Raw genomic sequence first — 22,012 nt, forward strand, 5'->3', positions numbered from 1 at the left:
ATGTGTCCAGAGAAATGAAAATTTGTGACTAGCTGGTTGTTAAAAAGGGACCCCTCTACAATTAAGAGACAAGTATCTTCCTCTCAAAGCTTTTTCAAGCATGCATCTTCAAGCACACTATTCTTGCAAAATATGCAATTTTTATGGTTGTCTCTCGAGCTGTCATGTCAGAAGCTGTTATAAATGTGGACTGAGGTGCCACCATTTTGTGCTCAAAGTCAGGCTGTTTGTAATAACTGTCTCAAGAGTTCTCACTGGCTTAATGAGCTGGTTGCTGCTTGTTCTGGAAAGGCAGGCAATCATATATGTCTTTATCTGTTCATTAATCTTCACCATTCTCAAGCTGCTCTTCTCTGGCAATTCTTTACCTCTATGCCGCATCATCTCTCCCTCACATGTGATAAATAAAAGACAAGCATTCCAGGACTCTTACATATTGTTATTAAAGCTAATAATGAATCCAAATGTTGGAAACAGATTCTGAGAGGCGTTTTCTCCATAATTGGATGTTTTCTTCTTTGCCTAGGAGGGAGAATCTTTTTTAAAAATGATCTATAGTTATATATCTCACTCTGACAATCTGTCATAGAGACTTACTATAAAGTAAAGCAATGGCACACTAATTTAAGCACAGCTTTCAGCTGGACCTCTTCTAGACTAGGAATTAATAGATGGCATGGAAGACTAACTGGTGTTTGACTTGTGAAACCACAAAGAAATCAATGTTACAAACACGAGAAGTCTTAATGTTGAATAATTAGACTGCAAAGAATGGGGCAACTCCAGGAAAAAACAAACAAAAACCATGAGAACTTCAGTTCTGTCTCTTATGTTAATCACTATTTCTTTAACTGTATAGATATGGCTGGATCCAGATTAAATTTTCCTCTCATGCAAGGTGCTTCTGTCAGTGGAAAAGAATGTTCCTGTCTCCTCCCCACCCACTGCAGCCCATTGATATCCCCAAAATGTTTATCCTAGGGGACAGGAGCCCCTCAGGAACAGCATGAGGCAAACTGGAAGACAGAATTGGTATTTATTTATGGTAATTACCTCATCCCCCTTCCATTAGCTGAAAATTTAGTCTGGATCCAACCCATAACCTTCTTGATCCAGAAAAATTTCTTCTGGGCTGGCTCAGGATCATAATGTTCACATCCATACTGATGATAAGCATTACAAACTAAAATTTGTATTCCAAACCCAACAAATAGAAACTTCAGCAGCATCAGGATTAAAAACTGTGTTTAATGTCACACCTTAAGCATTTTTATATCAGGTCAGAATGGTGATATATGGATCCACATCTATATTTAAAAATGAATTGAAATGGAATGGGGGGGGGAAGAACCTAATAAAGATTTCCCCCTGTATTTAACATGCAAAGCTAATTTAACACAACAGCACATTAGGTTCAAATGATGGTTGTATGATATTCCTAGATACCTGTTTAGTGCCAATACCTGTATTTCATTACAGCTGATCTAAATGGCAGCAATCAATGCTGTTGTCTATATTAGGAACTATAACCAGACCATCCCCCTTTTAAATTAAAACGTATCCTACAATGTTATATTTCACACTAATATATGTTTATTCATCCAAATTAGCAACAACAACAAAAAAACCACTGAGGTGTTTTTTGAGAGAGGCTGGTACCTAACATTTTTTGTGTTCTCTCCATCAATTTGAGTTTTTATTTAAAAAACCCATATACAATGACATACTAAGATGAATTACATCCTTTTAAGTCCCCTGAAGGGTATAACTTTGCTTAGAAAACTACTGATAGTTTACCAGGCCTGTGCTGTCCTTACATAGTGGAGGAATTAATACTTTCCACACTCCATAACATTACATGATGGAAGCATTCAGTATGCAAGCACCAGATTATATGATTTCCCTCTTCATGCATTCACATGAATTGCTTTTACTCTACTATGGGAAGGTAATACTGATCTTAGTAAGTTCATTAATCTGTTGTGAGGTGAAAAAAAGCACACATCATAATTGCCAGTTTATTTAGTAAGTTTCAATTACAAAATGACAATTCAGAATTGAATACAAAATTATTTATGTAGCATTAGCAGTTCTAGCTCAACATATTTCTGCAACTTCCATGAATTACCATATATATATTATCACAAAATTCGTAATCACCAAGTCAAGAATGATTTCCAAGGTATGAGCTTTTGGGAATCTGAGCTCCCTTTGTCAGATATATAGAGAGCTCTGACTCTCAAAAGCTCATGCCATGGAAATCTAGTTGGTCTTTAAGGTGCTACTGGACATTGCTCTTCTACTACAAACCAACACAGCTACCCACCTGAAACCATGTCAAGCTTGATTACCAATAAAATGTATGATTGTTTACTGGTTGCGTTATCATCATTTTAGGAATGTTCTTTTGTGAGTCTTTGATCTTAAACTTTTGATAACTGAGAACATTTTTTAAAGAAAGAATTCAAAACAAGTTGCATTGAATTTTTCCATAAAATAGCATTGAGTCAAGATCCTAAAACAATTTTCAAGATTTCAATAAATGTATTGGGTTGGATCCTACAGACATTTGCTGGCAGAAGCGGCTCTTTTCTTATCTTCCCCTTCCATCAGAAGCCCTGTTTCCTTGAAAGGGCAATGTGTGAACAAGGCAAGGCTAGAAAAACTGATACAAGTCAAGTGGCTGTACCGATACAACATTCATCCAGATCTAATCCCCTATCTTTTCAGTTTTATTGCCCCGGGGTTTATATTAGTTCCCTGTTAAAATGCATGAAGTACAGCAGCAATATTTGATAAACTGAGCTCACCATTGGACCTATACAGTAAATTATCATGACAAAGAAAGATAGCAGATATTATCACACACACACATGCTTTTAATTGAAACAGACATGAAAAAACTACTTTTTGCAATGCATAGTTTGCATATCTGGCAATAAACTGCCACACCAAGATCTTATATGATGAATCCAGGATGCTCCTCATTTACTGGGAGAAAAAGGTCGATAGCAGAGTCTAGGATATATGTTCACTTGCTGAAAAATGACTAATTGCAAAAGATTTTTTTAAAGCCTCTGCATCTTCCATGTTGATATCACAAGCAGCAGCAATGGTATAATTAAAACAGAATTTCAACTTTATATTAATGAAGCAATGTGCTAATTAAAATCAACATCAACTGAACTTTCTATTTACACTCGTTCAGATAGCCCAAGAGGCAAGGAACTCTGCTTCAGAGGCATATGTGAATGCCTGAGCTTCTGTCGTCCAGGTGCCATTTCTGACAGAACACATGTGCCTGGAACAGTTGGCAATGAATGAAAAAGATGACTGCTAATATTCATACACAAAGGAGCCAGGATGACACTGGAATCAACTCGCACCAAAAGTTCTTCCCAAATGGAATCCTCTGCTGGTATTTTTGTGGCAATGTGCTGTAATTTCAAATTATTACAGCATGATTATTTTGGGATCTACAGTTCTGGCACCTTTTGACTGCTTGCTTTCATTGTGATCAAAGTTGACTCCAGTCTTTACGCATATACACATACAAAACATCCATCAGAAGATATGGCCATATGTGCACCAAATTCTGTCATCTTGGGGAATAGACGAATACTTCCCATTTGGTTGGGCTACATTTACAGCCTTAGGAGCAGAGATTTTTTGGTCTGGTTCTGGCCTCATACACTGACATGCAATTAGGAACAATTCAGTTTGCTATCAGGAAAGACATCTATTCACAGCAAATACAGGCTTCTACCAGTACCTGGTGTTTTATTATTTTCTTATATTCTTTCCTAATGGAAACTTGAAGAGGTAAACTCAAGAGGGTTTAGGCAAATTGTTTGTTGAAAACTACACAACTAGCCTGGTTGATACCAACACATGCAAATAGTACAAGCTTATTAGTGTCTTATTGGCAGTCAGCATCCTATTCACTCATTAAACTCAGACTTGGCACTTTGGGTCTTGGCGCATGCTTTTCAACTAAGACCAATGGCCACATCTTGCCCCAAATTAAGTACTTTAAGATTGCATCATTTTGAGAGGGAGAAATTTACATGTTTGACTCTTCCATTGCAGTGAACAAGACATCAACATACTTACAGCACAATCCTAAAAAGAGTTACTCCAGTCTAAGGCCATTGAGATCAATGAACTTAGACTGGAGTAACTTTGCTTAGGATTGCACTGTTAGAATGGTGTTAACTCTATTCATGATTATACTGCAGACAAGATGCAGCCCTGTGTGGTATGCACTATCAGAATCATCTTTGGTGGATCAGATCATTGGGTCCTCTACTCTAAAAAACTTTGCATTGTTTGCCAGCATTACTTGCCTTCATTCAATTGTGGGGTGCCAGTTCCTGCTGTTGGGACCTCCCAATATTGGGACATGAGTAAGTCCCCTCTCACTCCATTTGGCTGCAACTTGTCCTGTGTTTTACAACACAGGACAAAAGAAAACAAGGATTGCTATATGGAAGATTTGCTCTAACACAGCCCAATATGAAGCTTAATTAGGACTTAAGTGTTTATAATGGAATTGAGCCTGATGATAGCATTTTAAAATTCTTTTCCGTAATATAACTGTCTCACTTGATTTGCATATATTTTGTAAATTCTGTACCTATATTTTTGTAAATTCCTTTTATTTTTTTCTTTGAAAAATGAATTTAATTTAATTCTAAGTCAAGTCCTTCAAAACAGCAATCATAATATATGCAGCAAATAGTCTTCTAGAATGGAACATTTTTTGACATGAGAAACAAACCATTAAAATAGTCACCATAAGCTGATATAGTTTTAATGGCAGAAGAAACTTGCTCTGTGTGGTTCTTCGTTAAAATCTTTAAGGTCGACTGGGATATTATTGTGAATAGTTCCGGCCTTTGAAGTACTGGAACTGGTTCAAGTTGTGTCCAGCTCAGTGAAGAGACTGTTTGCAAACTGAAGTGGACAAGATGATGCTTTTCCAGAAGAGAATTGAAAAAAAGACATCTGCTAGTTTTCATCTTGAGCCAGATCGAGGTCAACCTCTTCAGATAGTTTCAGATAAAAGAAAGCATAACAAGCCAACAGAAATGCCAATATAGCTCCAAGGACAAGACTGACTTCCTGTAGCAATGAAAAAGTTTTTTTTTAAGTTAGATACATCAGATTTTTCAAAAACATAGTAATTTTTTAAATACAGAAATCCAAAACACTGGATCGTACAATTCTTTAAAACAACATCTGCTCATGCACCTCTAGTATTTTAAAACTTGCACTTTCCATGATAATGGCTTGGAACTACACATATTCTTGAGTGCTTCCACTCATGTAAGGGCATGGGAGAGTAATTTCCACTGATTCCCACTACCTGCTGCAAACACCCCCAAGAATGGCCTTTTGGTTAACGGGGTGCAACAGGAACAGGAAGGCAACAAAGCCATGTTCTGCAAGACAAACACCTTCTTCAGTGGACTGATTCCAAGCCCAGTCCAGAGATTTATCCGTGAGCTATGTACAGTAGGCCTCTCCATCCCCCATTTAGTCCTGTTTAAAATTATAATATTCACAGGAAAAAAAGACTGGCCCAATAAGGATTCCATTTAAACTTAAAGGCAGTTCACGTTGCCTTTTTTTTTTTTGGCTTACTATTTGTTGCAGAAAAAAAGAAATATGTGGACAAGGCAATTGAGGTTATGAAAAATAAGTAACCCTAGACTTTTCTAGATAAACTTCATAGCCCAGAAAGATATTTTAGGTATGTCTCTGATGATTTGCATGTGTGGTGCCCAGAGGGACTTCTGAGGACTTTTCTTTTTCTTTAAACAACAGAGTTTATCCCAAATTGTTTTGGAAACCGATACTTCCAAAATTACTTGCCGGCAGGAGGAAATTTTTGAAAAACAAAAACAGCACTGGTCACATTTTTTGGAATTATGGATCATGATCTTAAGTACAGAAAAAAACACTCATAACCTAGGGATGCCAGGTCCCCTTAGCCTCTCAGCAGGGTTGGGGGGCACTCACCTTCTGAATCTTCTGGGAGTAACATCATCATGCAGGCCCCAGGAGTGCTCCCGCACTTCACACCAGGCTAATTCTTAAAGAATTAGCCTGTGTGGGGCCCCAATTGGCACAGTGGGAAGCCTGGGAGGACTCCCAGGGCTGGCACAATGACATCATTCCTGGGAGTGACATCGCCGAGCCGCACCAGGACTGCACCCCTGGAGGCCTGTTCCCCCACCCTTCCCCTCTGCTGGCTAGGTAAGTGGTGGGATCCCCCACCCCCATCAAAGGACCAGCAACCCTGCCACAACCACGTGGAAAATATGCATCCCAACTAAAAATAATTTGATCTAAGCAGGTAGCTTCACTGCAAGATGAATCCTGTGTCACCAAGGTTTAGAAGGGCCAAGTGTGATCTTGTGGTTAGAGTGTTGGATTAGGAGCTCCCCACTCTTTCACAGGAGCTTACTGAGTGACCATGTCCCAATCATATACTTCCAGCCTAACCTACCTCACAGGGTTTTTGTAAAAATAAAATGAAGAAGAGGAGAATGATGTAAGCAGCTTTGGGTCCCCTCTGGGGTATAAAGGCTAGGTATAAATGAAGAAAGAAAAAGGAGATTACATAGCAGCATTTTCAGTCATCTGTCCATGCTGCATCATAATTCAAAGAGAACTTTAGGGACATAAAAAGTCATGTGTACCCCCCCATTTTTTATTTCTAATAGTAGCCTTTTCTCCATGCTACATTTACAAACTACTTTTGACATTTCCACACTTTTAAAAATCGGCTTGCCATGCTACCTTTCAAACAGGAATCAAAGTCCTTTTGTTGCATGGAAAGAGTTGCAGAAGGAACCTGGCAATGGCAGCATTGTGTGCTTTGCCTGGGAGTCCCTACACAACCAGCCTGCATTCAAAATAAAAAAGAGTCCAGTAGCACCTTTAAGACTAACCAATTTTATTGCAGCATAAGCTTTTGAGAATCACGTTCTCTTCGTCAGATGCATGGAGGGCAGAAGGAAACTGGTCAAATATAGAGGAGGAGAGGGGAGGGGGGGAGGAGGAGAGGGGGGATGTAAACAACTCCTTTGATATGGAGATGCAGGCAGCTCCTTTTGGTGTGGGGATCAGTTTGCTTGTGTAAAGGTTCAAAGGAGTTTGCCGTGTTAGTCTGTAGTAGCAAAATCAAAAAGAGTTCAGCAGCACCCCTAGACTATCCAATTCCACTGCAGCACAAACCTGCATTCATTCATTCAACTTCTAAAAAGCTATTTCAAGCTAAAAGACATTTCGGCAGTGCAGTTTTATATAATGTTAGAAGGCTGTGACCTGGCACGAACAAGGTTGACCCTAGAGTTAAGTGCATAAATGAGTCCCTTGGGACTTGGAAGAAGATCCTCTTCTGCTGAATAGCATGGATTAAGAATTCTGACATGAGCATGTGTGTACACACTGTAAAACTTAAATCTATTTCACTGCTTCCAAATGATTTAATGATTTTCACAGGGTGTGTCAATTCTCTCTGCAATATGCATGTAACTCAGGTCAGAAAGAATGCCAGGAGTGTCATTCCCAGATCTTGAAAGAGTTAACATTATTCTATCAACTTCATTTTAAAAAATCCTCCATAAAGGAAGTTTCTCTTGAACACATGCTTCATTTGCATTTTCATGAATGCATTTTATATGTTATCAGCATTTTTGATCCATCACTCAGTATATGCTACCTAATACACTTCTCAGATGTCTACTGTTGGGGCAGATAACACCAATTTCCATTTCCACACAAATTGTTTGGCTCTACAGTTATATTCTTCAGAATCTTAACTTGGAATGACAAGAAACACACAAAAGATATTTTAAGCCTTCTTCTGTTTCTGTCGAAAGGAATTAAAAACAACAATTATATCCAACTTAGTCTATGAAAAGGGATGGAAGTTGTGTTGCAATTGCAGGTCTTCTGCCTTTGAAAAGCCAATGGCGGCATAGGACAGGATTCATTTATTTTCTCCTGTCCACAGCTGTGCTCCCAGCCCCATCTGAGCACCCAGCTACTCATCTTAAGAGGATGCAATGAACAAGTGATGCACAACTGCAAATTCCATCTGCTGCAAAGTGTACAAGAAAAAGCCCACAATGCTGAGCTCACACTGATAAAAAGTCATGGCTGCAGACTCACCTGTGACCCAGTTTGTAGCCTGTGGGGGGGGGAAGAGGGGTGCAAGGAAGGGCAGCTGCCATTGTGCAGGGCCCGGCAGCTTGCCTCTGGGTGACGGAGGCAGCAGCAGCTTCCTTCCAGTCTGCCTGTGGAGGGAATAAGTTGAGGAGCCAGCTGGACTGCAAGCACTTGGCTCCTGAACTGGAGAATACTGTGTGCATTTTAGAGCACACCTTTAAATCACATGGTCCAGCAGCACGGACCAGCAGACTGTTGCCTCATAGTGTATCCCAGAATCTGTTCCAATATGCACAGGTCCCATGACATTCACTTGGGGGTTCCAGAGCAGAACAGTGAATATTGAATGGGTTCCTTGAAGATGAAAGAGAAGCCTAGTAGCACTTTAAAGACTAACATATATTCCTTTATGAGCTTTCATGAGTCAGACCTCTGACTCAAAAAAGGTGATGATAAAATAAATGTTTGTTAGTCTTTAACGTCCCACTAGACTTCTGTTTTATTTTGGGACAACAGACTAACAGAGCCACTTCTCTGGAATTCCTTTGAAGATATAAACATTCGAAAAACATTCTTTCATAACAGGGGGCAAGAAGCACTAATACAGTATGGGTGGGGGAAATGATACTCTAGGTCAAAACCAGATGAGACACTGAGGGGCTTAGTGATTTTTAAAGAGCAAATTTACTCCTGTAGGGCTATTCAAATCGAGGGAGGAGTTTAATTGGAAATGTCCTCCCCACAGTTTTAAGGGGTAATATCATATTTTTGTACAATAAGATTTTGGTTGATATTTTCTATATTCTGTATTGTTCAGATTTCTGCTGGTCTTTGACCGAATAGATTGATTGATTGATTGATTGATTGATTGATTGATTGATTGATTGATTGATTGATTGATTGATTGACAAAAAACTACTGGCTAACCCAATGGTTAAGAGGAATCATTTTTTTGAGAGGAGTTCATTTATAAGTTAATGTGGGGTTAGAAAAATGACCAGCACTTCCTAAACAGAGTTACACCCTTCTGAATTCATTGAAGTCAATGGGCTAAAGGGGATATCATCTGCTTGGGATGGCATTATAAATTACCTCTATCCTCCCTGCACAGCTCTGACATGTACCAGGGTTGCATGAGGCTGAAAGTGCTCTTTAAAAGACACAGAGAGGGATCTGTGATCTCCACCTCATCTAGTTTGACTCTGTGATTGTAAAAATGTTTCCCCATCACGTCCATAGTCAGCTGATTCAGTTATTGTATTTATCCATGACAGCAACTGCCTGAGAATAGTTGAGACTCCTTGTGTTAGAGTAAAATCAACTGGGTGAACTGTGAAGAAACTGACTTTTGTCTAGAGAAAACTGTACAAAGAAAGGTAATGCAGCAAATCTCTCTGTAACAAACACTGTTCATCTTTAAATTTTATGGAAAGGATATGTTCAAATTGATTATACTGATTTTACTTAAGTAATAGAAAATTGTTTCAAATGAACTTTTACTAACATGCTTAACAAAAAAATCAGGTGAATGGGAAAATGTCTATATACATGGAAATGCACATACTTTAACCAGACCAGCAGTCATCCTTTCATGATACAGTCAAAAGTGTCTTGTATTTATTGCCTACAAGTGACTAGGCTGATATTATCAACATAGATAAATATCACTCATTGGGGAAATTAACATAGTATTAAATGGAAATGACTAACCAAAACTTTGTTCCCTTCAATCTAGCATGAAAATGATAGGCAATCAAAATCTGACAAGACAGACTCATTAACAAGTGTTATGAAATCAGGAGTACTGCAATGGGGTTGATTTAGAAAAGTTTAGTGGCAATTTGGGGGTGGAGGAGCTGCACATTTTGTAGAACAAACTTTGTAAGCTCTTAGTGCAAACTATCTCCCTGGTGGAAACTCAGCCTAGTTCACTGGGTAAATAATAAACAAACATGAAAGACTGATTATATTGAGTCAATATTTCTGGAATTTTAGGAATGGAAGATTTGTATTCACTTAGCGTGAAGCTTCCTTTCTCAGTGATCTGGGAGTAGGTCAGTCAAGACTGCTGGGAAATAGCTCCTCCTCCATCTTGCAGGGTCTGTCAAATTAGACGATCCCTTAGGGAAGAGGCTCTTCCCTCGCCTGCCAGTTCTGTCCAAGCCCATGACCCCCTGAGTTCGTAACGCCGGACCTCTGGAAGTCCTGTTTCTGTAACTCTGTAAGAACTTATTATAATCCTAACATGACAAAACTACAAACGTGAAAATAGGAGAACTTTCAAAAAACTATGATAAACATCCCATGAACCTTTTCCCCTTCTATCAATTTCTATGCTATGTAGGGTGGGTTTAGACTGACCCACTCCCAGACCACCGAGAAAGGAAGCTTCACGGCAAGTTAATACAAATCTTCCATTCTCCTGTGGTCTTGAGAGTGGGTCAGTCAAGACTGCTGGGATATATGTATAGCAGTATCACCCTGGGTGGGTTTCTAATTTCTGATTACAGAGTGTGCTGCAACACCTGTCTACCGAATGCTGCTTCCGCTGAGGCTATCTTGTCTACCTTATAATATTTCATAAATGTATGTGCAGACTTCCATGTCGTTGCTCTACAGATCTTTTCTAGTGACAGGAAGGCCCTATAAGCCGCTGACATGGCTTCCCCCCTTAGAGAGTGAGCTGTGATTCCCTGCGGTGGCATCAAGTGTTTAGCTCTGTGTGCTGCAGTTATACACTCCCTAAGCCACCTGCTTACCGTAGATGTGGAAACCTTCTCTCCTAGTGAAGCCTTTCTAAAGGAAACAAACATGTTTTTGTCTGTGCATATGTGCCTAGTCCTATCAATGTAGTAGCTTAGAGTCCTCTTAACATCTAACTTATGCCATTCCCTCTCCTTCTCATGCTTCGGGCTATCACAGAAAGAAGGAATCTTCACCCCTATGAAAAACGGAGTTGACCTTGGGAATTAATGTCGGGTCTGGCCTAAGAACAACCTTATCAGAGTGAAAAATACATAATTCAATGTTCACTGATAGGGCTCTCAACTCAGAGACCCATCTGGCCGAGGTGATCCCCACCAAGAAGATTGTTTTAAGTGTTAACCACTTGTGGGAACAGGAAGCCATCGGCTCGAAGGGTTCCCTGGTGAGGGCCTTTAGCACAACATTGAGATTCCACATTGAGAACCTGTGCACCTGTGGAGGGTTCAATAAGGTAGCGCCCCTTAGAAAACGTCTAGTATGAGGGTGACTGATCAGAGATATCCCTTTCTTCAACCCCCTGATGGCAGAAATGGCTGCCATCTGTCTTTTAAGGGTGCTTGTGCTGAGTCCTTTCTTCAGGCCTTCTTGAAGGAATGCTAAGTTCATCTTAACTGGAGCAGTCAGCGGGTTGCTAGATCTATCGCTGCACCAGCTGCTAAAGGTCTGCTATGTCTTATCGTAACTCTTATTTGTTGAGACTTTCCTGGATGCAATCATTATCTTAATCACATCATCAGAATATCCTAAGTCCATCAGCTGTTTGCGTTCAATTTCCAGGCTGCTAGGTTGAGGAGCGCTGGGTCTGGATGCAAGTGCTTCCCTTGCTGCAGTAGGTCTTTCCTCTGAGGCAGTCTCCATGGTTCCCCTTTTGAGAGTCGCATCAACTCCTGGAACCATGGCCTCCGTGGCCAGAACAGAGCGATCACAATAACCTCCACTCTCTTTGCAACACTCTTTCCAGGATCTTTACTGGGGGGAAAGCGTATAATAGTGCCCGAGGCCATTCCTCGCTTAGGGCATCCGTCCCCATCGCGCCTGCCTCCTTTCCTCTGGAAAAGTATCTCGGGACTTGGTTGTTCTGTCCTGACGTGAATAGGCCTACTTCTGGCCTCCCGAACCTCTGACATACCTGGCTGAATACCTCTTCATTTAGTTTCCATTATGCTCGATCCACAACAGTCCTGCTCAGCCAGTCCGCTATTGTGTTCTGAGTACCTGCCACATGAATTGCTTTCATGGATCTCAGATGTTTTTCTGCCCAGGTCATAATCTCCTCTGCTTCTCTGTTTAGTTTCCTGTATCTGCTGCCTCCTTGTTTGTTTACATATGCTTTTGCCGTCATGTTGTCAGTTTGCACTAAGACGTGTTGGTTCAGTGATACCTCTTGAAGACTCCGCAATCCCAATTTGATTGCCCTCAGTTCTAACAGGTTTATTCTGTTTTCCTTTTCTCCTTCCGACCACAGCCCCTGGGCCATCTTTCCCTGACAGTGTGCTCCCCATCCTGACAAGCTTGCATCCATTGTCATTACAAGCCGCCTCGGACCTTGAAGAGGCGAGCCCTCTGTGAATCTGTCTGAGGCCATCCACCAACTCAGCTCCCTGACAACCGAGGCTGGAACCCTCACGCTTTTCTGCCACTTGTGGGAGATGACTCTCTGATACGGCCACAGGAAAATCTGTAGTGGTCGGGTGTGAAATCTGGACCATTGTAGGATGTCTTGGCATGACATCATCACCCCCTGGAGCTTTTCCAATTGCATCACCTGTACGGTCTCCGCTCTCTGCACCACACATACTAAGGAGGTTATCTTCTGCTGTCTGTCCATCGAAATGAAGGCTCTGTCCTTGGTAGTGTCTATCACCACCACCAGATGAAGGAGCCTCTGTGCTGGGGTCAGGATGTTCTTTTCCCTGTTCAGCATGAAACCGTGTCTCTCCAGACAGTCTGCTGTTCATTTCACTGCCTCCACTCCCTCCGAGAATGTCAGGGCTTTTATGAGGACGTTGTCGAGGTAAGGGCAAAGGGCTACTCCTTGTAGCCGGAGGTACGCTACCAGGGTAACCAACACTTTTGTGAATACCCTTGGTGACAACTTCAGACCAAAGGGTAGGGCTCTGTACTAGTAGTGTTCTCTGTTGTATACGAATCATAGATACTTCCTGTGGGACTCTCGGATGGGGACATGGCGATAGGCCTCTGAGAGATCTGTGGAGGCCAGGGAATCCCCCTCTTGAATGGCTCCCATGGTGTTGGTTCAGTAATACCTCTTGAAGACTCTGCAATCCCAATTTGATTGCCCTCAGTTCTAACAGGTTTATGCTGTTTTCCTTCTCTCCTTGTTTGTGGTACACCTGCTTGAGTGCTATCTAGCTTTGGGAGCGCTCTCTCCAAACCCTGAGGGAAGGCTGGGCTTGGCTCCTCCTTACCAGTCACCACCTGTGCAATCTCCAGGGTTCTCAAGACTTTAGGCAGTAGTCTAGGCTATACGTCTTGTGGAAAAATCCTGGTTTGAGAAGAGCCTACTGGTTCTTCCTGTTCTTCAGAAAGTTCCCCATCTTCACTGCCAGAGTGTTGCTCTGATAGCCCTTACTCTGATGTAGACCTTCTGAGATGCTAGAATCCTCTTGCCTGCTGAGAATTGGCCCTTTCTTCCTTTTTGACTTTGGAGAGGATAGGGAATGACTTAGCCCTGGCCTCTTACCAACCCGTTTTCAATGATGCCTTCTTGGGAGGCTTCTGCTTGTTTTCCACCTTCATAGCCTCTTTGACCTCTTTCCTTAACTCTGTCCTGAGCCATGCCAGAAGATTATTTTTAGTATCTTGTCCTGAGAGGTCTAATTCTGAGGCCTCCTGGCCTTCCCCACTAGTGCCAAGAATGGCTTGATAGTGATGATCTCGCCAGTTCAAGGCTGTCTCTGAGGCTTTCTGCCCTGCTGGGTCCTTCAAGGCCTGCCTCTGTCTCCATTCCCGCCAAAAACTCACTTCCCACCTAAAAAGGAGGGGGAAGGGGGGAATAGTGGAGGGGGGAGAGAAAGGGGGGAAAGAAAATGGGACCATTTTAGCGCACAGGCACTCAGAGCGAATACATGCTCCAAACTACCCCAAATGTAAGTAGCACCAGAGTTCCACCTTCCCCCTTTACTCTGGAAGGGCACTTACCAGGGTGCCAAGACTCAGATGGGAAAGTCCCTCACTTGCCGCCACGTGCATGCTCTGAAGGAAAGGCTCCGTCCCGTTCTTCCTCCACCACTTTCTTAGTGCCACATTTCCCCCCGACACACAAGCACCTGTCAGGCAACAGTCGCTTTCACGCTTTTCTCCCTCGAGGAGGGGGGGGCGCATCAGCCCTGTTGCACACTTCTGCTGCCTCGCTCTATGGAGCTAGCAATGGGGGAGGGAGAGGGACAGGCCCTTCCTTATCCCCGCGGCTGCTTTGTTCTCCCCTCCTTTGAGCTGCGTTTTCCCTTTGCTTTCATCTTCTGTCTTCTGCTCTCTCTTTTTTTTGAAATTGTCATTGCCAGAGCTCGGCAACATGACACACTGCAGGAGCAGGGCCTGAAAAACTGGTGGGCTAGGGAAGAGCCTCTCCCCTAAGGGACTGTCTAATTCGACAGACCCTGCAAGATGAAGAAGGAGCTACTTCCCAACAGTCTTGACTGACCCACTCCCAAGACCACAGGAGAAATTGCAATGTCCTTCTAAGCTCAGTAGATAAGCTACAAACTTTATTGGGTATACATCTATATATTCAGCTCCAATTCTTTTTACCTATCCCACTCAACTTTTTGTTTACTGCTTCTTTAAAAGTGATGCATTTCCTGTACAGATAGAACTATCATGTAATAATAGGCATGCACAATTATATATAGACCATTTGTTACTTAAGATAGTCCATGTAAAAATTTCACTGCATATTATCATTCTGGGAGGGGATATAAACAATTCAGCTTCCATGATCACACTTTACATAACTTCATGAGTATCCAGCACTGCAAACATGATCTGGCTCCAAAAACACCACGAAATGGCTCTTCAAAAAACCAATTGGTATGAAAATGCTTTCTTGAGCATCTTGGTAAATGACTTTTGATGGCATGCATTTCTTTACCAGATCATCATAACAAGGATTAGGAAGGAATTTTAGCAGCTCATCCTGATTAGTGAACTTTCCCCCATTTTTACCTGGGTCACTCTATGACTGCAACATCAAGTGATGACCTACAGGTAAAATACAGGATGGCAAAGACAGAACTGTACAGGTAGAGCTTTGTCATCACATCACAAAGTCTCAAACAGAATACTTTTCAGCAGAGGCCATTCACATATTCTGCTGGTCAATAAACATAATAAAATGTACCAAAATCATGCCTCTGTGAACCGGCCCTAAACCTTAAGACAATGAATACAACACCAAAATATAACAGTATTTTTGAAAGAGTTTCCAGATAACTGTTTGTCCAAAAGACCCTCCACATCCTACCCATCAACGAAAACAACACAAAACATTGGGTCAAGTTCCCAGGAATTCCGCATAGCCCAAATGCTTAAAAAACCCAAAGGGAGGGAATAGGGTTGCCAGCCAGAGAATGACAACCCTTGAATTTTGGGGAGAGGGCATCAGTGTTACATTACTTCTGTGGAAAAACTGGAAGTGCTGTGACTCCTCTCTAGGAATCACCAGAAACTCTATGATAAAACTCTATGGTAAAATATCCCGGCAATTCTTAGGCATGTCACATCCAGGTTTTCCCCAGAAATGGCAGTGCCATTGCTACATAGCAATTTTTAATCCCCCACCCCTCACTAGATGTTAGAGTGCTGACTGCAATGGGAGCTGGGGGCAGGAAATATCCCTCCCCAGTAGGCAAATGACAAGTGTAGGAAGGAAAGTGGGAAAAGATGATTCAGGCATTTTTTTATGCATCATGATTAGAATATACTGCAAACTTAATAGGCACTAGGAATAGTTTGTATCAGGTTCTATCTCCTCTTGTTGCCTGGGAGGCCTGAAAAATGGGGGAAGAAGCTATTTCAACTTTTAAAATGCAGTTCCCAGATATCCCTAAATATTTGAGATATTCCCAAATATATCCAGATGACTGGTAATGTAAATACTGGTTTATCCAAATATATCTGAATATGCTGGATATTCCCAAATAATTCCAAGTAGTTTTATTTTGGGTATATATTTCATATTCCTGAGCCAAACTGAACACTCCTATATACCTTCACCTTCATATGCACAATGTTTGACAGTCTTTACCTTTTGTATCATTCATCACAATTAAAACAGGTAAGTTATTTCCATTTCTCAGATAGGCAACTAAGGGCAAGAACTTCTCATAAGCTGTCCATTCACTGTCTGGCTGAAACCAAGACCAAATTCTTACAGGGAACTTGAACAAGCAGAGCCCTGACAGAAGAAGTAACATTTCATTAGGAAGAGGAGAAGACTGTTTAGCTCGATAGGTTAATCATCTGCCTTTTAAACAAACGACAAAAAGGCAATCTACTTTTTTCTCATTAAAACCTGACACACAACAGTAACTGAGGAGATTATGTTGTGAAAACAGACTGCATTGCATGGCAATGCTTGATCGAGATCAGCTATCAGAGAGTGAAAAGAAACCACTGTTTCGTGATTATAATAGCAAATTCTGGAAGACAACCAAATACATCATCTGGTGACTCAACAGCTGTTACAGCTTGGTAGTAATACCTTGCCATTTGCTATAAGCTATAACTTGGAAAAAAATTGATTTCTCGTCTGCCAGAAACAAGAAAATGTTCTTCTTTGAACACTACTGAAAATTCCTTTAAATTCAAACAGCTCATTTTTGAATCTCTCTCTCTCTCTCTCTCCCTCCCTCCCCTCCCCACCCCACCCCAACCCTGATCTGCATCATTCTCTCAGCATGGGATGCTAAGCTGATTTTATGTTAATTTATTTCGAGCCAAAAATAAATTGAGGGGAAAATATTGGATGCCATTTAAACAAACTACATCTGTTTAGCCAAACTCTATAACATGGTCACAAAGGTACATACTGTATATTCTATACATACTTTGTATTAATATTTATTACCTTTCCATATTAACTCATAATTATACCTTCTTTACTCTTCAAAAACAGGAAGTTTCAAAATAATTTAAAGTCCACCAGCCTCCATGCTGGGCCATTGATAGGGAAGGCAATAATTTTCCATGTTGGAGACCAAAGATGAAAACCATAGCCCAAATGTATATGTATTAATGACAAAATGCTACTAACACTTAACAGTTATATCTATACACAAAAATCCCACCCTCGTGGTCAGCAATGGTATGTAAAAATCTCTAAAGCATTTGCTGCCTGCCTACAGTCACCTTTTTAAAAAACAATCCCTGACATAGTACTTCATAGGCAGCATTCAAACAATCCTGCTTCTTATCAAAATCTCTGAAGCCCAAGCTCATCCATTCACATAATTTAATGGGGCTTACTCTAAATAAGTGTATAGATTACAGCCTTGCAGTTTAGCTGTGGGTTAAAGTTTTTTTTTTAAATGTCATGAATATTTTAGACTCTGGCACTCCACTTAGGGTTTTGATGTGTCATAAACAATATCTCTCAAAGATCAATATTCTCACAGGATATCTATGGGGAAAAGAAACTCAACATCTATAGGAGATTGGTGGAAGTAATCAGCTAGATATACCTTTATGCCTGGTGCGGTTTTCTTGGCCTCTGCTTTTAATCTTGTTGCTTTTAACATTGGCCTGGTTTTCTTGTAATCTTGTTTTCCTATTGCAAGAGAAGTGGGGGGGGAGCAGTTACCAAAAGAATGCATGGGGCAATCATTTTACAGTCGCTAACATATCCACATTTTCTGTTGCAAAGTGCAAACGTTTAACAACAATACTTAACATCTACAAAGAACCAGTATTGATATGAGGCCTGGTTGCAAAGTGATGAATTTTGCAAGGTTCTCTCTAATAAGGACTATGTGACAATATAATTTGAGCAATTTATTATTTTGTGCCTGGGATGGCCACATTATGTGCAAGTGGTTAATTGCTGCTATGGCTTGCCACATAGCCATGCCATTTCATGCCACTTCTAATGTAGAAAATCTGAAAGAAAAAGAAATGTCTATTATGAAAAAGGTACAAAAAACTGAAAATGTGTGCGTGTGTGCAGTTTCAAATATACTGGGATTAATGATGCATACATCTGGATAAAGTGTTTGTGGTTTTTTAACAATTCTGCTTATAAGGATTATCAGCCCTACACTCAAATCCATTTCTAAAAAAGTAAGATGGACTTCCTGCCTAGTAATTATAGGTTTTGACCATGTTGAAATTATTTCAACTGCATCCATTTTTCAAGCCTTGTGTCACACAACTGCATTGTGGAGGCATGCCTAGCTGCCTATCAGTGTTACATTAGCAGAAAGCTATACTTTATGGAACTTTTAAGGTGGTCAACCTAAGTTTATGGCTAGTCCTTGTGCTGAATATTAGGTTCCATTTTTGAAAAAATATATAGCAATGCCAATGATTTTTGAATTGGGGTGGGATTCATAATTTTTTTTTCAAAGCTTAATTTGGTTTCTAGTAGGGTCCAGAATACTTCAAATTCAGGCCTCACTAGGGTTGCCAGTACCTCGCTGGGGGATCTCCTGCCCTCACTTACCTGGCTGGTGGGGGGGATGTACCTCCCGGGGTGTACTCCCAGGACACGCAGCCCACTCCCGCGTGCCGCAGCAGCCCAATCTGAGCCCAGATCAGGGCCAAATCAGCCCAGATCAGGCCACTGTGGAATGCAGCAGCACTCCCACACTCCGCAGCAACCTAATCCAGGCTGAATCGGGCCCAAATGGGCCTGAATCGGGGCCAAATCAGGCTGCTGAGGAGCACAGCAGCGCTCCTGTGCTCCACAGCAGCCCAATCCGCATGCACAATCACAATATGCCAGGTAGGTGCTGGGCCTTCCACCTCCAGTCAGGGGAGTGGGGGGGGGGACCTAGCAACCCTAGGTCTCACTCAAAATGGGGTTTGCCAACCAGTCCTTCCTGCCAGTTTGCCCTCTTTCCTTCCCAAGGAAAAAAACCTGTTACTTTGAGAAGTGGGTAGAAGAGGAGCTGGCAGGAGGGAAGGCTCACTACACATATATTTTACAACTCGCCTTTGTAAATGGTGCTATGAGCATGTTCGACAACCTAATTTCCTTACTGAGATAATAAGATTTGTAGTTTGTTCATGTTCTTGATAATTTCCTTCCCAGGATAGCATATAGTTTCCTTTGCAGCCCGATTCACAGCATAATCCAAAACCAAATTACTACAGTCCAAGACCACTGATTTCAATGGGCTTAGACTGGAATAACTCTGTTTAGGATTGCAGTGTCAGACTAAGAGCCAAATAAACTACAAATCCTGTGAAGCAGATGCTATCTAACATGAGCAGAAGGGTGCTCATGGAAACAAACTTTCCTGTCTCCCCCTCCCACTGCATCCTTGCTGTGCTTCCAAAAATCACCAGCCTGACATTGGTGAGGCCCTGGGAAGAGTATATGGATGATACGAGAAGAGGGAATTAGAGGAAATCACCCCCTCCTTCTGCCAGTGGACATGCTTTCCACCAGTAGAGAACATGTTTATGATCTACTCCCTATAATTCCAGGCTGAAAATGTTCCTGAGTATTATGTCATTATGGCCATAAAGCCTGGCAGCTTGCACTTTTATCCAGCAAGAGTGATCCATGTTACCACATGCAGATGGTTCTACTGCATGCACACAACACATTAGAGGATTCAAGAGATGAAGAGACCCTACTGATAATCTGTTTTGAAGGAGAAACTAAATTTAAGCATCAATAAGTGAGTTCACAGTGACAAATACGTCACAGTGACAAATATGTCACAGTGACAAATACTTTGATCTGTACCGATAGGGAATGGCTACAGTACAATCAATTGCAATAGCTACAGCAACAAATTTCTGTTTTAGAGGTCTCATGATATAAACACATCATCATCACCTTTCCCAAACATGTAGTCATATTAAATCTATAATTAAGACTGAAATTGTGAGCTTTATTTTCAATTTTTTTTTTTTAGTTTTTAGTCGTTTATGTGACTGAGGTCCTCTCTCTCACCTTCAACATTAAAGAAAAAAGATATTTTCTTAAAACTACTTCCAGTCCTAAACTCTATAATCATGCACAATATTTTCTTTACTCAGAGTATATGGTGTTCATTCTCTGGAGCTGTGTGTGATACACTAGGAACGGCCAACATTTTAAGGCATAGGAAAGTTAACCTTTTTCTCAGAGAAAAAGTCCAACAATGACTGAAGTAGAAAAAAACAGAAGAAAGCTTATACAGGCTGCCTCCCACCAATCATTATGATGTGACCACTTGGTATGTAATAGTAAAAGACCTGTCAGAATTTCCATTATGAATTGAGTGAGTTTATAAGCTTGTAAAAATTCATTCCAGGGTGAAAGTTGGCTGAAAAATATATCAGAGCTTGTAATATTGTTTGGAGCCAATTTGAACTAAAGACATGCAGCTGCTAAACACTTTTACTTGCAAGTAAGCTATAGACATTTATCCACTTGGGACCGTGAACACTGATTTAGAAGACTTTAAGATGATGACAAGTGGAAAGTGTTTGATTTGCTTCAGAATGGAAAGTTTGAAATATCCTGCCACATCTTTAGTGAGACGAAAGCTAGGACAACCAAGAATGTGATTTCCATCCTGCTATTTTCTGGGATGAGACAGGATTAAATAGAGAACCATGCTGCACTGGGAGGGGGGTGGGCAGAGAATTATATAAATATTCTGTTTGTTTGGCATTTTCTCTAAATTGCTGTGAGTACGTTTTCCTATAGACATTGTTGATGTGTAGAGAAGGAAGATGATATAAAGGGTAGGAAATGGGAAAGATGGCATATACTATAAAGATTTTTTTCTGTGTTTAGAATTGTGGGTTTGAGGACAGAGGCATAAAACTAAAAAATGGCTCCGGCCATATGCCGGGGCCACTACAATTAGTTGTAGGGTGACGTGGTCTAGCTTATAGCCAGATACAGTTTCACTGTATTGCTGCCTGGCTTTTAGGCTCAGGTAAAGTGTGTGCTGTTCCACTGTGCGACTGGTTGAGTAACTTTTTCTGTACTCATTAGGATTGTCAGAGTTGATTTTTGGTTTCCCAGACAGGGTGGGCCAAGTATCTCTCCTCCCTGCTGAGCATATATATAGCCTGGATTAATCGCTTCCTCAGTGAATCATTCCTCTTTCAGAAGTTCTGTGGAACAGTAAAAAAAAAAGGCATAATTGCCACAGAAATGCTCTGTCTCTTCAACCTATCAATTTAAATGTAGGTGATAGTAGTTTGGGCACAGGCTTGATGGTTGAGTGAACACTCAGAGCACATATAATGGTCTATATGAATATTAAAGGTTTCATCAGCACAGCCAGCAAAATCCATTCTTTTTCAATTAAAATGTTTTTTAACCATCTTTGATAACACAACAGCCATTCAGGTCCACCCGTTTACTGAAGTAGGACTACTTTTCAGTAAGTGCTTTAGCATTTTAGCTGAAATCCTAAATAAATTCCAAGATCTCTTCCCTAAATCTGACCTCAGCACAAGTTACACTGGTAATAGCTGCAGGCTGAAATAAAAGTTGATATTAACAACTGAAACTACCTTTATTACAAACAATCTATTTTAATAATGACTCTACAGCTGGTAAGTCTCCAAAACAAAGCATCTGTGATTAATTTACCACTCTCCTTGCTAAATGCTATAGCCAGAAGAGAAAGTACATACTGGAGAATACAAGTCTGAATCAACTGTGTGTAAAAATTTACAAAAGACATCTGTTAAGTCCTTGGTAATGAAAACCACATTTTACTATTGGATTTTTTTAAAAAAAAAAACTTTAAACAGCTGAACTTTCTAAAAAAATCCAATATAACCACCTGTACTGCAAAACTCCCATATGTGCCCAAGGGGTTGCCACCTGAAATATCTAGACTGTATAAGTAATGCAAAGTTCTTTGTCAAA

The 22,012-nt window shown here is 40.9% G+C and overlaps 1 protein-coding gene across 2 annotated transcripts in view; it reads right to left on the bottom strand.

Annotated features, from left to right (window-relative positions):
- Positions 1–2,004: 2,004 nt before the first annotated feature.
- TRIQK (triple QxxK/R motif containing) overlaps positions 2,005–22,012 on the bottom strand; it is an 80,921-nt gene continuing 60,913 nt past the window's right edge. For both annotated transcript variants that reach the window (XM_054986075.1, XM_054986076.1), the window contains exons 4-5: positions 17,649–17,734; positions 2,005–5,124 (exon numbers count right to left, since the gene is read on the bottom strand). In XM_054986075.1, the coding sequence (XP_054842050.1) occupies positions 5,011–5,124; positions 17,649–17,734 (200 nt within the window). In that variant the 3' untranslated portion in view covers positions 2,005–5,010. The remainder of the gene's footprint in view (positions 5,125–17,648; positions 17,735–22,012) is intronic.

The sequence above is a fragment of the Eublepharis macularius genome, chromosome 7, assembly GCF_028583425.1.
Source record: "Eublepharis macularius isolate TG4126 chromosome 7, MPM_Emac_v1.0, whole genome shotgun sequence".
NCBI classification, from domain to species: Eukaryota; Metazoa; Chordata; class Lepidosauria; order Squamata; family Eublepharidae; genus Eublepharis; species Eublepharis macularius.